Source organism: Equus caballus, chromosome 9, assembly GCF_041296265.1.
Source record: "Equus caballus isolate H_3958 breed thoroughbred chromosome 9, TB-T2T, whole genome shotgun sequence".
Classification (NCBI taxonomy): domain Eukaryota; kingdom Metazoa; phylum Chordata; class Mammalia; order Perissodactyla; family Equidae; genus Equus; species Equus caballus.
In genome coordinates, this window is record NC_091692.1 from 51,340,214 (window position 1) to 51,358,242 (window position 18,029).

At 37.7% G+C, this 18,029-nt stretch overlaps 1 protein-coding gene across 3 annotated transcripts in view; it reads right to left on the reverse strand.

Moving 5' to 3' along the window:
- The window catches only part of C9H8orf88 (chromosome 9 C8orf88 homolog), a 34,573-nt gene that overhangs the window by 10,463 nt on the left and 6,081 nt on the right, over nt 1-18,029 (reverse strand). For all 3 annotated transcript variants that reach the window (XM_014728039.3, XM_070222283.1, XM_014728040.3), the window contains exons 2-4: nt 17,014-17,112; nt 15,322-15,395; nt 8,064-8,139 (exon numbers count right to left, since the gene is read on the reverse strand). In XM_014728039.3, the coding sequence (XP_014583525.1) occupies nt 8,064-8,139; nt 15,322-15,395; nt 17,014-17,086 (223 nt within the window). In that variant the 5' untranslated portion in view covers nt 17,087-17,112. The remainder of the gene's footprint in view (nt 1-8,063; nt 8,140-15,321; nt 15,396-17,013; nt 17,113-18,029) is intronic.

Sequence of the window (18,029 nt, forward strand, 5' to 3'; positions counted from 1 at the left end):
GTCATCTCTGAATAGAGATAACTTTACTTTCTCCTTTCCAATTTGAATGTCTTTTACTTCTTTTCCTTGACTAATTGCTCAGGCTGGAACTTGCAGTATAATGCTAAATAAAAGTGGTGAAAGCGGGCATCTTTGACTTATTCTCAATCTTGCGGGGAAAGCCTTCAGTCTCTCACCATTGAATATGATGTTAGCTGTGGGCTTTTCATATATACCATTTATCATATTGAGGAAATTCTCTTCTGTTCCTTGCTTTTTGCAAGTTTTTATCATAAAAGGGTGTTTGAATTTGTCAAATGCTTTTTCTGCATCAACTGAGATGGTGATCTTTTTTGTCCCTGCATTCTGTTAGTTTGGTGTACTACATTGATTGATTTTCGTATGCTGAACCATGCTTGCATTCTTAGGATTAATCTTACTTGGCCATGGTTATATAAACTTTTTACTGTGCTGCTGGATTTGTTTTGCTAGTGTTTTATTGAGGATTTTTCTGTCTATATTCTAAAAGAGACTGATCTGTAGTTTTCTTTTCTTGTGATGTCTTTGTCTGGCTTTGGTATTAGCATACTATTGGCCTCACAGGATAGTTGGGAAACGTTCCCTCCTCTTCAAGTATTTGGAAGAGTTTGAGAAGGACTGTTCTTTAAATGTTTGGTAGAATTCACCAGTGAAGCCATCAAGTCCTGGATTTTTCTTTGTTGGGAGATTTTTTTATTACAAATTTAATCTCCTTACTTGCTATAGATCTATTCAGATTTTCTATTTCTTCTTGAGTAAGCTTTGGTAATTTCTGTGATTCTAGTAATTTTTCTCTTGCATCTAGGTTATCTAATTTGTTGGTATACAATTAACTGTTCATAATATTCTCTTAAAATCCTATTTATTTCTGTAAGACCACAGCAATGTCCCTATATGAAATCAATTATATTTTATACACTATCAATGAACAATCCAAAAAGGAAATTAAGAAAACAATTCCCTTAGCATAAAAAAGAATAGCTAGGAATACATTTAACCAAAGAGGTACAAGACTTGTACACTGAAAACTGTAAAACACTGCTGAAAGAAATTAAAAATGACCTAAATAAATGCAAATATATCCCATGTTCATGGATTGGAAGATTTAATACTATTAAGATGGCAATAATCCTTCAAAGTGATCTACAAATTCAACATTGTCCCTATCAAAATTCCAACAGCTTTTTTGCAGAAATGAAAAAGCTGATCCTAAAAATCATATGAAAGTGCAAGGGACCCCAAGTAACCAAAACAATCTTGAAAAAGAACAAAGTTGGAAGACTCATACTTCCCAATTTCAAAACTTATTATAAAGCTATAGTAATCAAAACAGTTTGATATTAGTATAAGGATAGACATACAGATCAAGGAAACAGAATTGAGAGTCCAGGAATAAACACATACATCTATGGTGAAATAATTTTCAACATAGGTGCCAAGATCATTCAATGGAGAAAAATCAGTCTCTTTAACAAATGGTGATGAGACAACTTGATGTTCAGTGCAAAAAAATGAAGCTGCATGTGTCCTTCAGGTGTCCTGTTGTGCTATGCAGGCTTCCTCCATTGGTCAATATATAAAAATTAACTCAAAATGGATCAAAGACCCAAATGTAAGAGCTAAACTATAAAACTGATGGGAGTAAATCTTCATGACCTGAGATTTGGCAATGATTTCTCAGATATGACACCAACAGCAGGAGCAATCAACAACAAAAAATAGATAAATTAGACTTCATCAAATTTTTTAAAAAATTTGTACATGTAAGTACACTATCAAGGGAATGAAAAGACAAGCTCCACTATAGGAGAAAATACTTGCAAATTATATATCTGATAAGAATTTAATACCTAGTATAATACATCTGAAAAGGGGCTAACATATATCATATATAAATATGTAATATCTAATATATATACACACCTGTGTGTATATACATGTGTACATATACACATATGTGTATATATGGAGAGAGAGAGAGAGAAGGGAAGGGAGGAAAGGGAGAGGGGAAGTGGAAAAGAGAGAGAACAGATAAGGGTCTACTATTCAGAACTCTTACAACTCAACAACAAAAAGAAAACAAACCAATTAAAACACAGTCAAAGAATTTGAATAGACCTTTCTCCAAAGAAGAAATACAAATGGCCAACAAGCACATAAAAAGATACTCAAAATCATCAGTCATTAGAGAAATGCAAATCAAAATCACAATGAGATACCACTGCACACTCACTAGGACAGCTATAACAAGAAAAGATCCTAACAAAGATGTCAAGAAATTGGAACCCTCACACGTTGCTACTGGGAATGTAAAATGGTATAGCCATTGTGGAAAACAGTTTGACAGTTCTTCAAAAAGTTAAACATAGAATTACCATATGACATGGAAAGTCTACTCACAGGTATATAGCCAAGAAAAATGAAAATAGGTGTCTACACAGAAGCTTCTACACAAATATTCATAGCAACATTATTCATAATAGCCAAAAAGTAAAAACTACCTAAATGGCCATCAATTGAGAAATAAACAAAATGTGGCACAGCCATACAATGGAATATTATTCAGCCATAAAAAGAAATGAGGTGCTGATACATGCTACACACAGATAAAACTTGAAAATTTTACAATAAATGAAAGAAGCCAGACACAAAAGGTCAGACATTGTATAATTCCATTAAATGAGATGTCCAGAATAAGTAAATACATAAAGACAAAAAGTAGATTAGTGCTTGCCAGTAGCTGGGCAGAGGGGAGAATAAAGACTAACTGCTTAATGGGTGGGAGGCTTCTCTTGGGGTGATAAAAATGTTCTGGAATTAGAGAGTGGTTGCTGCACAATATTGTACTAAAAGCCACTGAACTGTACACTTTAAATGGTTTAAATGGTGAATTTTACTTCAATTAAAAAAAGAAAAAGAGGTGACATCAGCGACCTATAAGAGTGAAGTGTTCCCTTTGTCTCTCCCTACTTTGAACTACAACTAAATAGACATTCACTGACCAATGGAGGAAGCCCGCACAGCACAACAGGACACCTGAAGGACACATGCAGCTATACACCTGAGGGTGGATGGACTGGCCCCCTGGGAAGTGGCAGAGATAGGTGAGCATGCCCTGCTCTCCCTTGGCAGCCCTGTACATGCACATGAATACTTTCCAGCCTGTACAAGTGCCTGGAAAGCAGGAACACACACCAGGGTGACCGTAGGAGGAGGCAGTGGTGACCCTTAGTCCACACTCGTGATCGTTCTCCCAGTAGGGAAGGGGAGCCCACCATGCCCCAGTGCTGCCAAGGAGCGGCCCTAGCTAGGTCCAGTGAGGGAGCCTCACCCACCAAGCACAGCGGCACATGGACTGTAAACAGAGATCACAGCTGATCTAATCACTGGGGCAAGCACACCCCAGGCCAGAGAGAGCACTAACAGTGCTGCTGAGCCCCGAAAGAGGGAACGCGTCCTGGGCAGCTGTGGGAAAAGGCAGTGGCAGCTTTAAGCCAGCTCAGGTTGACTTTCCTGGTGGGGATGGGGAGCCCACCATTCCCCTGTGCCATCAAAAAGCAGCCCTAGCTTGGGTTCAAGGGAGGAAGCCCCGCCCGCCAAGCAGAGAGATCCGCGGACCTCAAGCAGAGACTGCAGCAGATCTATGGCTGGGGCAAACAACCCCGGCCTGTGCGAGCTCAGAGTACTGCTGAGCCCCCAAAGAGGGAACGTGTCCTGGAGGCTGTGGGAAGAGGCAGTGGCAGCTTTTAGCCCACTGGTGATCACTTCCCTGGTGACGAGGGAGAGCCCACTGTGCTGTGAGGCGTCAAAGAGTGGCCCTAGCTCCGTCCAGAAAGGAAGGTGCATCCACCAAGGACAGTCCACACAAGCACGTGAATGAACCCGGGCTGGGGCAAGCAGTCATAATACCCCCACAGTTTCTAGCAGACAGGGTGGGGCCAGAAACTCTCCTCCTGCTTCCCCCTAGCCATAACAGGTGGAATCTGCAAACTAAGAAAACCACAAATGCCCTGACAAAAGATTAGTTTGTCAAACACCATGAGAAACTGCAGAAACAATTCAGACCAGAAGGAAAATGACAATTTCCCAGAAACCAATGCTGAAGACACAGAAATTTACAACGTAAATGACAGAGAATTCAAAATAACCATCATAAGGAAACTCAATAACTTACAAGAAAACACAGAAAGACAATTCAAGGAGCTCAGCAATAAAATGAATCTCTTCGTCAAAGAGATTAAAACTATTTAAAAAAAAATCAAGCAGAAATTCTGGATATGAAAAACACAATTAATGAAATAAAAAATAATCTAGAATCATTAAGAAACAGAACTGATCTTATGGAGGAAAGACAGTCTTCTAGAGGATAAAAATGTAGAAATTCCACAAATGGAGGAGGAGACAGAACTAAGATTTTAAAAAAATGAAGGAATTCTTTGAGAAATATCTGACTCAATTAGGAAAAGCAACATAAAGATTATAGGTATTCCAGAGGAAAAGAGGGAGAAAGGAGCAGAAACCTTGTTCAAAGAAATAATTGCTGAGAACTTCCCAAACCTGAGGATGGCCTCAGATTTAGAGATAAATGAAGCTAGTAGAACGCCCAACTTCATCAACACTAAAAGACCATCTCCAAGGCATATAATAGTAAAAATAGCAAAAGTTAATGATAAAGAAAAAATATTAGGAGCAGCAAGACAGAAGAAAATAACCTACAAAGGAAACTCTATCAGGCTTTCTGCAGATTTCTCGGCAGAAACTCTAGAGGTTAGGAGAAAATGGAATGATATATTCAAAATACTGTACAGCTACATGCAAAAGAATCAAAGTAGACCATTATCTTACACCATACACAAAAATTAACTCAAACGGATTAAAGATTTGAATGTAAGACCTGAAACCATAAAACTCCTAGAAGAAAACATAGGCAGTACACTCTTTGACATTGGTCTTAGCCACATCTTTTCAAATACCATGTCTACTCGGGTAAGGGAAACAAAAGAAAAAGTTAGCAAATGAGACTACATCAGACTAAAAAGCTTCTGCAAAGCAAAGGAAACTATGAACAAAATGGAAAGACAACCACCAACTGGGAGAAAATATTTGCAAATCATTTATCAGACAAGGAGTTGATCTCCAAAATATATAAAGAACTCATACAACTCAACAAAATAAACCACAAACAACTTGATCAAAAAATGGGCAGAGGAGGAGCTGGCCCCATGGCTGAGGGGTTAAGTTCGTGCACTCCATTTTAGTAGCCCAGGGTTTCGCTGGTTCTGATGCTGGGCACAGACACGGCGCCACTCATCAGGCCATGCTGAGGCAGCATCCCACATAGCACAACCAGAGGCACTCACAACTAGAGTACACAACTGTGTACTGGGGGACTTTGTGGGGGAGAAGAAAGAGGAAAAAAAGAAGATTGGCAATACTTGTTAGCTCAGGTGCTAATCATCTTTTTCTTTTGAGGAAGATTAGCCCTGAGCTAACATCTGCTGCCAATTGTTCTCTTTTTTTTTGCTGAGGAAGACTGGCCCTGAGCTAACATTCATGCCCATCTTCCTCTACTTTATATGTGGGATGCCTGCCACAGCGTGGCTTGACAAGTGGTGTGTAAGTCCGCACCTGGGATCCAAACTGGTGAACCCTGGGCTACTGAAGCAGAACATGCAAACTTAACTGCTGCACCACTGAGCCTGCCCCTCAGATGCCAATCTTTAAAAAAAACATGGGCAAAGGATATGAACATACATTTTTCCAACCAAGATATACAGATGGCCAACAGACAGATGAAAAGATGTTCAACGTAACTAATTATTAGAGAAAGGCAAATCAAAACTACAATGAGATATCACCTTACACCAGTCAGAATGGCTACAATTATCAATCAAAAAACAACAAATGCTGGAGTGGATATGGAGAAAAGGGGACACTCATACACTGCTGTTGTGAATGCCAACTCGTGCAGCCAGTGTGGAAAACAGTGCAGAGATTGCTCAAAAAGTTAAAAATAGAAATATCATACAATCCAGCTATCCCACTACTGGGTATTTATCCAAAGAACTTGAAATCAATGATCCAAAGAGATTTATGCATCCCTATGTTAATTGCAGCATTATTCACAATAGCCAAGATGTGGAAACAACCCAAGTGCCCAACTATAGATGAATGGATAAAGAAGATGTGGTATATATATACAATGGAATACTACTCAGCCATAAAAAAGACAAAATCATCCCAATTGCAACAACATATATGGACCTTGAGGGTATGATGTTAAGCGAAATAAGCCAGACAAAGAGAAAGAGAAATACTGCATGATTTCACTCACATGTGGAAGATTAAAAAATACATGGATAAAGAGAACAGATTAGTGGTTACCAGAGGGGAAAGGGGTTGAGGGGGTAGGCAAAGGGGATAAAGGGGCACATATGTATGGTGACGGATAAAAGTTAGACTAGTAGGGGTGAGCACGATGTAGTATATTTGGGAATTGCTAAACAATAATGTACACCCAAAATTACACAATGTTATAAACCATTATAATTCCAATAAAATTAATTGGAAAAAAAGAAAAAAGAAACCAAAGAAATGAAAAGGGGCCTCCCAAGCTAATAGGAAAAGTTCATTCCAGGACAACAGCTATACTGCAGTACTGAAGAGCAACTAGTCCATACTGGAATAGAATAATGGAGGAGTCTTCTCTAGGGGGAAAAAAATACCAACTGATATATTTGAACATAAGAAAAATATTACAGATAAGCATGACAGAGTTGTTGGACCATTTGAGGGCAAAAGTTAACAATAGTTACACAGAAAAACAAGGTAAACGTTAGCTCCAGGAAAAGTGATGGATTTCATGAAAAAGAGATATGCACCCCTTGGCTAAGCAACTGTATTTACATAGTCATATAATATGAAGAGTGATACTGCTTCAACTGAAACTTGTGAGGTAACTAGGGGTTGGAGAGGGGAGATAGAAGGGTGAAGAAGTGAGGGGACTGATGTGGAAAATAGAAGTTCTCATTTTCCATCAAGTGGCCACTAATATATCAAAACATGAGAAATTAGGAAACAATTTAAACATTCTATTTAGCAATATGGAGTTAAATACTAGAAGAAAAAGCTAACAGAGTATTTTTATAACTTTTAAACTATTTATATAGATTGAGAACAATCTGGAAACTAAATTAATAAATAATTTTTATTTTATTAAAGAATAGCTGGTGTGGGAGAGACTATTGGTTCTCCTCAAGAGCAGTTCTTCCCTTCTGCTTCAGTAATAGAATTAGACAGCTGCATAGCTAAAGCTTACATTTTCCAGTCTGCTTTGTACAGCGTGTCTAAATTCCAGCCAATGAGATATTAAATGGAAGTGATATACGTAACTTCTCTGTCATACTTTTAAGGAGAATTTCCTTCCCCCTTACTTCCTTCTTTATGGCTCTAGTTAGCGGACATGATGGCTGGAGCAGAGGCATTCATCTTGGGCAATGAGATAGGAGCCACGTATTAAATAGGGCAAAGCAATAAGACAGTATAATACTGACACAGTAGCAACTTCACAGAGAGGAATGAGTACATTAGCTCAAAACTTTACATGATATAGAATATATAGAAATTAACTTCCATCTTGTTTAAGCCAGTGTTATTATGGTCTCTCCTTTAGAGCAGTCAAACCTACAGCCTGACTAAAAGTTTACAGCTAAGCAAATATTACCTTTACATGAATGCTAAGACTCTCCTATGAAATTTGAGAATTACGGCAAAAATTTACCATGTTTTTGTTTTTTGGGTTTTTTTTGCTGAGGAAGATTCACCCTGAGCTAACATCTATTGCCAATCTTCCTCTTTCTGCTTGAGAGAGATTTTCCCTAAGCTAATATCTATGTCAGTCTTGTACTATTTTGTATGTGGGTCACCACCACAGCATGGCTGCCAACTAGTGGTGTAGGTCTGCACCCAGGAACTGAACTCAGGTTGCCAGAGTGGAGCACACTGAAGTTAACCACTATGCCACAGGGCCAGCACCCCAAATTTACCTTTTTTAACTGGAGACTGATGTTGCTGTTGTTCATTAAGACCTTGAGAAAAGGCTTGCATTCCATTCGTCTTACACTGTTACGAGAAGAAGAAAATACGACTTTTAATTAGAGTTTAAAAATTTTATATAAGCATTTTTTTTTTTTACCAACCAAAAGTATTTTCCAAAACAATCAAAGTATTAGCCAAGGCATATTTTTGGCCTAAAGGATAAGCAACCTTATAAGTATGCTTATTAAAAGCAAGAAAAACATCTTTTGAAAAACATTCACATATACCTATAACTATTTTTATCATGTTATAATTATTTTTGGAAGGGAACATAAGGGGCTGGCCCCACAGCCAAGTGGGTAAGTTTGTGCACTCCACTTCAGCAGCCCAGGGTTCGCTGGTTCAGATCCTGGGCGCAGACCTACATACTGCTCATCAAGCCATGCTGTGGAGGCATCCCACATAGAAGAACTAGAATGACCTACAACTAGGAAATACATCTATGTCCTGGGGCTTTGGGGAGAAAAAAAAAGAGCAATGTTGGCAACTGATGTTAGCTCAGGGCCAATCTTTCTCACCAATTAAAAAACAAAAGAGTGCAAACATAAATCCAAAGGTGAATTATATGATCCTAAAGATAAATAATTCCAAAGTAATTAAAAATAGATTTTAATTTATGAAAATAACAGATATTTATTCAAAAAATCTTCAATAATACTACTACAGTTTTTACTTCTTTTGATCTCATGTAAAGTAGATCCTGATGTCTGCTTATAAGCATATGGACTGTTTCACCCAACACCTTGGAAATAGAAGAAATAAGAAAGAATTGCTTCATCCAATGAGGCAAAGAGAGAGCAGAAACACTGACAGAGCTCAAAGTCCTGAGGAGAGTGAGGCCTTAGCTCAGTTTTCCAGTACTACTTACAGGACCATCTTTAGTATGAGATTGGCTAAACTAATCTGATGATGTTTCTAAAAACCACTTTTTAACTAACTTCTCTTCATCTGATTCCATGCTCACCAAGAAATATTCTGAATTACAATTTAGCTTACCATAAATCTCCCTAGAGCAGAAAATATACTAGTGGAACCAATAAGAAAATACTAGAGCCCATGACAGAATTTCTCCTCATAAAATAACAGGTTTTCTGATTCTACAAATCAGTTTCACAAACTTGGTCAGTACGATCTACCCCTAAGAAATGATCTTCTCTTATGCTGAAAAAAGTCAGTTTGCAAAAAGCAGTCCAGACCTTGGACTATGGTAATTCACTAAGGTAACTGTCTTTGGAGGGATCTATCCTGAAGAAGGAACATCTCTGCTGCATCAGTCACTGTTATTAGCAAGCTGTAGCCCATTCCTTAAATATCTGCAAACTCTGCCAAGGTAACTCTACCTAAGTCAGAGGATTAATTATCTAACCTTATGACACAGTGAAGAGTAATGAGGTAATTCTACACTACTGAGATGTCAGAATTAAGTTATCAGAAAAAAGGGAAATTTTAGCAGAATTGTTAAATTTTTAAGTAGAGGAGAAAAAAAATAGCAAAGTGCCAAAGATTTTAGTTCTCTAAAGTTCTTCTTGACTGTTAAATTTAACTATAAGATGAATTATATGGACCTTTTTGAAAATTAATTTCTTAAGTTTGAAAATTTCAGCAGAAGCACACTTCACTATCTTTGTAACACCTACTTAAATACAAGACCTAAAATTAAACTCAAAAGTAAACTGTAATCCCCAAAAAATCAAGAAAAACTCCCTTTTTAACATGTATCAGCAAGAATAAAATACTTAGAAATAAATTAGAGCAAGGAAGTGAAATATCTGCACATGGAAAATTGTAAGACACTGATTAAAGAATTTGAAGACATATATAAATGGAAAGATATCCCATCTTGTGTTCATAGATTGGAAGAATATTGTCAAAATGTTCATACTGGGGCTGGCCCGATGGCGCAGCAGTTAAGTTCAAATGCTCTGCTTTGGTGGCCAGGGGTTCACTGGTTCGGATCCCGGGTACAGACATGGCACCACATGGCAGGCCACGCTGTCGCAGGCATCCCACATATAAAGTAGAGGAGGATGGGCATGGATGTTAGCTCAGGGCCAGTCTTCCTCAGCAAAAAGAGGAGGATTGGCAGCAGATGTTAGCCCAGGGCTTATCTTCCTCAAAAAAAAAAGTGTCCATACTACCCAAAGCAATCTATGGATTTCATGCAATCCCCATCAAAATTCTAATAGCATTTTTCACAGGGGCTGGCCTGGTGGTGCAGTGGTTAAGTTCACATGTTCCGCTTCTCGGCAGCCCAATGTTCGCCAGTTTGGATTGCAGGTGCAGACATGATACTGCTTGGCACGCCATGCTGTGGCAGGCATCCCACATATAAAGTAGAGGAAGATGGGTACAGATGTTAGCTGAGGGCCAGTCTTCCTCAGCGAAAAGAGGAGGATTGGCAGCAGTTAGCTCAGGGCTAACCTTCCTCAAAAGAAAAAAAAGCACAACAAAACAAAATTCTAATAGAATTTTTCAGAGAAATACAAAAAACAATCCTAAAATTTGTATGGAAACACAAAAGACCCCAAGTAGCCAAAGTAATCTTGAGTAAGAAGAACAAAGCTAAAGGCATCACGTTTCCTGATTTCAAACTATATGACAAAGCTATAATAAAACAGTACGGTACTGGCATAAAAACAGACACACAGACCAATGAAACAGAACAGACAACCTAGAAATAAAACCACCCATATATATTCAACTAATCTTTAACAAGGGAGCCAAGAATACACAATGGAGAAGGGATAGTCTCTTCAAAAACTACTGTTGAGAAAACTGGATATCCACATGCAAAAGAATGAAATTGGACCTTTATCTTACACTATACCCAAAACTGAACTCAAAATGGATTAAAAACTAATACAAGACCTGAAACCATGATACTCCTAGAAGAAAACAAGAAAAAATCTCCTTGACATTAGTCGTGGCAATGACTTTTTAGATATGACACCAAAAGGACAAGCATCAAAAGCAAAATTATTAAGTGGGGACAACATCAAACTAAAAAGTTTTTGCAAAGCAAAAGAAAAGAAGCAACAAAATGAAAAGAAAAACCTACAGAATGATAGAAAATATCTGCAAACTATCTATCTGATAAGGGGTTAATATTTCAAATACAAGGAACTTACACAACTCAATAGCAAAAAACAAATAATCTGATTTAATAATGGGCAGAGGACCTGAATAAACATTTTTCCAGAGAAGACATACAAATGGCCAAGATGGAACATGGAAAGATGTTCAACATTACTAATCATCAGGGTAATACAAATAAAAACTACAATGAGATATCATCTCACATCTGTTAGGATGGCTATCATCAAAAAGACAAGAAAGGGGCCGGCCTGGTGGTACAGTGGTTAAGTTTCCACATTCCGCTTCAGCAGCCTGGGGTTGGCCAGTGCGGATCCTGGCTGTGGACATGGCACTGCTTGGCAAGCCATGCTGTGGCAGGCATCCCACATATAAAGTAAAGGAAGATGGGCATGGATGTTAGCTCAGGGCGAGTCTTCCTCAGGAAAAAAGAGGAGGATTGGCAGCCGATGTTAGCTCAGGGCTAATCTTCCTCAAAAAAAAAGACAAGACATAATAAACGCTCCCTCCAGCCCAAAGGAGAAGCTGAACTCTAAGCCAACTGCCAGCCACATGAGTGCTCCATTTGGCCATCCAGTCAAGCCTTAAAATTACTCCAGTCCTAGATGCTATCTGACTGCAATCACATTACTAAACTGAAGTGAGAAATGGCCACCTGAGCCCAGTCAGCCCACAGAGCCATGAAAGATAATAATAAGCTATTATTTTAAGTCAAACTTTTAAAACTACTTTATTATGTGGTAATAATGAAAAACAGAGGGTAAAAGAAATTGTTCAGACACAAGAAAGATAACACAAGACAGAACGTGGATTAACACAAAGAAATTAAGAGTGCTGGAAATGGAGTAAATGAAGGTAAAATAAATTCCATTCTTTTTAAAAAAAATTATTTTAAAACATAACACATGAAAGCAAAAATAGTAGCAATGTATTGTGTATTTATAGTACAAACTAAAGTAGGAGTGACATCAGCATCATGGCGGAGTGAACTTGCCTGGGACTCTCTCCCCTCCAACACACAACAAAGAGGAGCAAACATATTCCAATGGAAAATACCCTAACAGCACGAAAATCCTTGGAGAGTCACGCTGGCCCCACAACAGAGGGCCAAGAGGCTGGAGCCCCCCTCGGAGGAACTGGAACAGGGGTAAGGGAGAACTTTGCTCCCTCCCATGAAGGCTGCAGTTGCTGCCCTGGGAGGCTCCCTGAGAGAAGGAGAGGGGAAGGGGTCACTTCCACAAGATCACCCAGGACTCCCTGGGCCCCTTACAGCCTCAAGAGAGGCCCTCTAACAGGTGAAAGCTTTCATGTGGGGTGACCTCATCAAACCAAGACCCCAGGAGACCAGATAGCAACAGCTGATCAGGAAACCCAGGACTGCACTCAGGAGAAAGCACCCCTCCCCCAAGCTGTGCTGCGCCATTTACACCAAAGGCAGAGGGCTTAGAATACATGGCTCTCGCCCCCCCAGCCAGTGGCGACAGGCTGTAACTGCAACTGAATAATATCAGAATAAGGAAGAGTCAACCTTCCAACAACAGGCACTACATCAAATCTCCAGACCAGAGAGAAAACGACAAGCACCCGGAACTCAGCCCCGAGGACACAGAGATAAGTGAACTAAACAACAATGAATTCAAAATAGCTATTATCAAAAAACTCAATGAGGTAAAAGACAATATAGAGAAACAATTCAACAAATTCAGGAGCTACTTCACAAAAGAGATTGAAACTATAAAAAAGAATCAATCAGAAATATTAGAGATGAAAGACAAAATGGAAGACATAAAACAAAATACGAGTTCCCTGAATGTTCATGTGGACACGAGAGAGGAGCGAATCAGCATAATCAAAGATAGACATGTTGAAATGCTCCAGACAGAGGAGGAGAGAGAACTAAGACTAAGAAGAAATGAAGAAAATCTCCAAGAAATATCCAACGCAATGAGGAAGTGCAACATAAGAATTATGGGTATTCCAGAAGGTGAAGAGAAGGAAAATGGAGCAGAAAGCATGTTCAGAGAAATAATAGCAGAGAACTTCCCAAATCTAGGGAAAGAGAGGGAAATATGTGTGGAAGAAGCTTCCAGATCTCCTAGATTTGTCAATGTAAAAAGACCTACTACAAGGCATACAGTAGTAAAACCAGCAAAAATGAATGACAAAGAAAGAATACTCAGGGCAGCAAGGCAGAAGAAAATAACCTACAAAGGAACCCCTATCAGATTTTCAGCAGATTTCTCTGCAGAAACCTTACAAGCTAGGAGAGAATGGAATGACATATTCAAAACCTTAAAAGATAAAAATCTTCAGCCAAAAATACTCTATCGAGGAAAACTATCCTTCAGATATGAAGGAGAAATTAAAACTTTCCCAGACAAACAAAAGCTAAGGGACTTCAAGCCATGAGATCCCCCCTACAAGAAATCCTCAAGAAGGCCCTCATACCTGAAAAAAGGAAAAAAGGGAGAAAGGGATCACAAAACACAGTGTAAGGAGACAAACAGAGAGACACAATCAGAATAGGACAGCAAATATTCAACCATAGCATTAGGCTAAAGGGAAGGAAAACACCAAAAACAAAGACAGTCTTGTCACTTTAACCACAAACTCACAACACGAGTTGGAATAAGATATGAGAACAATAACTTAGGAGGGGGAGAAGAAAGGGACTGAATCAGTTTACACTAAGGAAATAAGAGGCCATCAGAAAATGGACTATGCTATACATGAGATTCTGAATACAAACTTCAGGGTAGCCTCTAAACTACAGTACAAGCTAAAGTAAAATTATTACCATAATAGAGGAAGAATGGGAGAGAAGACTCTACAAAATAGCTACAAGATCTAATAAGTGAGTTTAACAAGGTCAATATACAAAAATCAACAGTACTTCTGTATCCTAGCAACCAACATGTGGAACTTGAAATTTACAAAAAATATAACGTATCAAAAAGTATGAAATGCTTATAAATTCGACAAAAGATATTCAATACTCCTATGCTGGAAAATACAAAGCACGGAGAGAGATGTCATGGTCATGGATCAGAAGACTCAATATTGTTAAGATGTGAATTCTTCTCAAACTTATCTTTAGACTCATTGAAAATTCCATTAAGCTTTTTGTAGAAATTGACAAGCTTACTTAAAACTTACATGGAAATGAAAAGGACCAAGAATAGCCTAGACAAATTTGAAAAAGAATAAAGTTAGTGAACTTTCACTAACTGATTTCAAGACTTATCATGAAGCTACAGTAGTCTGTAAAGTGTAATGCTGAAAAAAAGATAGACACACAGGGAATCTAATGTACAGCATGGTGACTACAGTTAACAATACTATAACCTATACTTGAAAGTTGCTAAGAGAGTAAATCTTAAAAGTTCTCAACATAACAACAACAACAACAACAAAATGATAATTATGTAAAATGAAGAATGTGTTAACTAAACTCATTGTGGTAAACATTTCACAACATATGTATGCATCAAAGCATCACATTCTACACCTTAAACTTACACGATGTTATATGTCAATTATATCTCAATAAAGCTGGAAAATAGACATATAAATCAATAGAACATAATAGAGTCTAGAAATAATTCACACATGTATGATACACTGATTTTCAACAAACTCTTACAATTCAATGATAAAAAGACAACCCAAATTCTAAAAACACACAAAAGATTTGAACACTATGAAAAACAAATATACAGACGGCAAATAAGTCCATGATAAGATGCTCAATCTCATTAATCATTAGGAAAATGCAAATTGAAAATATAAGATCACACTACTCACACTAAAATGGTTAAAAATAAAAAGATTAAGCATACCAAGAGTTGGCGAGGCTATGAAGTAACTGCAACTATCACACACTACTGGCGGGAAGGCAAGATGGTACAACAGCTTTGGAAAACATTTTGGCAGTTTCTTATAAAGCTACACAAATGTATATGACCCATAAATTCCACTCCTGGATATTGTGTGTACATCCACACAAAGACTTGAACACACACACTGAGCATAGTACCTGGCATACAATAGCCATCTAACAAATGTACTTTCTATTCTGTAATACTTCATTTTATTATAATTTCTAAGACTTACTCTGCTAACTCCACTTTGTAAGCACTGAGTGTTACATGGATATTCATTTTGAAAGTTGAAAGGGAATACTGCTCCTGTTAGGAGAGAAAAAACGAAAACTATTTTAAATATCCATGACTTCAATAGATGATATAATATCACCTAAAAACCCTAAGTATCCAGGATGTTCTAGGCACTGTTCAGAAATGTTTTCTGATAGTTCATTTATGCAAACCTATGAAATGTCAGCCACTGTTTTAGCAGACAGGTAAATAAGCATGAAAAGAGTTCAGAAATAAAGGAGTTCATAGTCTATTTTAAAAGACAAGCTCATAAATAATGACTATAATAAAAATAAATAAGTTGTACGAGAGCTATAGAGAAGATACTAGAGGACAGCAGAGTGAGCTTTGGTGTATCAAGGCAGGCTTCACCAAAGGAAGTAATTCAATCTGGGTCGTCAATAAAAAGTAGATTTCTTTGGGGAACATGAGTTGGCCAGGGAGTATGAAAGTATGTTGAGAAAGGCCAAAATTAATTTCTGATTTACTAAACTTTTCTGCCTAATAAACCCCTACTCCTGTCAGGATCTTAAGATCATACAATTAAATGAGAGACCAAGACTACCTGCCCACCTCCATGTACCCTTGTAATAGCATTGGAAGGAAAGGATCAGTGAAAAACTGAATCTGTACAGATGAGGGAGGGAGGGGTGCTGTCAAAGGCTGCTGACAGGAAGTAGCTGCTGAGGATGGCTTTATATCCTTTCCTTTAGGATAAAATCTGAAAGTTGACCTTACACAACTGCTTCTTCAATGTAGAAGGATACTGCAACAGCAATGCTAAGCTAAGGTCCAGAAGACCCATTAAATTCATTTGTCTGTCCTAAGTGACAGCCATCTTCAGAGGAAACATGACCAAAGTGGAGACAATCTTCCTTGTAGGAAGCAAGAATGGGAGAACAAATGGAGGATGAAGAATTGGCACCATTTCTACCTTTCTGCTTCATCTTTGCACTCAAAAAAAAGGGCTTTTTCCTTTTTTCTAAGTAGCCAGTTATCAGTTCAACACATGGACTAAAGAAAATTTAAATAGAAATTTAAATATCACCTAAGTTAGAATATAGAGGCCATTCTGGCAACAAGTATTGAAAAGAATAAAAAGGCCAATATTCCAATTTCAGAATTAAATACCAAGTATTTCAAGAATTTGTCCAAAAGATTAGTTTTAGGGGCAAAAGAAAATTTTTTAATTTAGAAGTTTTTTTGTTTAGATTTCTTGAAATTCGATTATATGTTCCAGCTTAAGCAGAGCCCTAATCTGTTTTATTTTGATCTTTTTTTTTTTAAAGGCTAATTCTCTCTCAAGCATGATTGCTCTGGAATGATCATAATAAAAAGGCACAATTTGCACTGACAGTATCATTCTGAGTAGAGGCCAGTTAACCATGAAAATGAGACATGAAAAAAATACACAGTTGCTCTCAGGCAAGAGCTAGTCTTCCTACCTTTGCTGGTCTGGTAGACTATGGACTGGTAAACTATTAAGAATCCTTTTCTTGGTAATACTTTTAAATTCTTCAAACAGAGATGATTAGTTTTCATTACTTCTTTAAATATCTACCTTAATTAACTTATGTATTATTTAGCTTTTCAAATACTAACTAGCCATTAAATAATTAATATTTAAAGACGCGTACCCTAGATTACTCACCAGGGGGAGAGGTCAGATGACGAACAGGTCTTGCTGGTTGAAGCGGTTTACCAATCAATTTTTTGGTTTCCATTATCACAAAGACCTTGAGGTTCCATACTTTAGGAGGGAGGGAAAAATACATTTTTAACTTTTGGACAAGATAATCATATACACAAATAACCAAAACATTCATTTGAAGATATTTATCTTATAGGTTAAGGTGGAAAATACAAACAGAAGCATTTAAAATAATATACCACAAGCTCAGACCCCTTTATAGCATCTGTCAAAACTGAACATCCTCTCTTTAAGACACTCTCCTCCCTTATCTCCCCTCTTTTCTTTTGGTTTCCTATTTCTTTAAGGGCCTCTTCTAACTTCCTTAGCTAACTCCTCTTCTTTTCTCCAATTAAATTTACAAATTCTTCCAAATTGGCTTTGGTCCTCTTAGCTAACGTCATCTATTTTCATGATTGCAACTACCTATCTACATGATGAATATGCCCCACATCATAATCAGTCTCTAATTCCTGTCCAATCTACTTCCAAAATATCTCTCAAATCTATATTGTTCACTTACACCACTAGTCTTTTAGTGCCATAGTAGTTCATAATTCATCTCCCTGATCACCCCCTAATCTGATTTAAATATTCCCTCTCCCTATGTTCCTGGGACACAGTAAATATGCCCACATCATGGCATTTAGAGAACACTGTACTAGACTACAATGGCCGATTTATTTGTTTTCCATACTAGGCAAAAGTGAGGAACAATATTTTCATTCACCCTGTGTCCCCTGCAACAAACACAGTACCTGGAGGGAATCCAAAGCAGGTTCAAAACAAGTATTTGCTAAACAAATGAGTGAATACAGGCTCTTTTCTCTCCAAACCATGATCCCTTTACACACCACACCTGCTTAAAAAACTTTAGTTCCGCAACATCTCCTGGATTATTAATAATAGAAACAGGAGCCAACATCAATGTGTCATGCATACGAAACCATTTACTTAGCTTATATTATTTAATATTC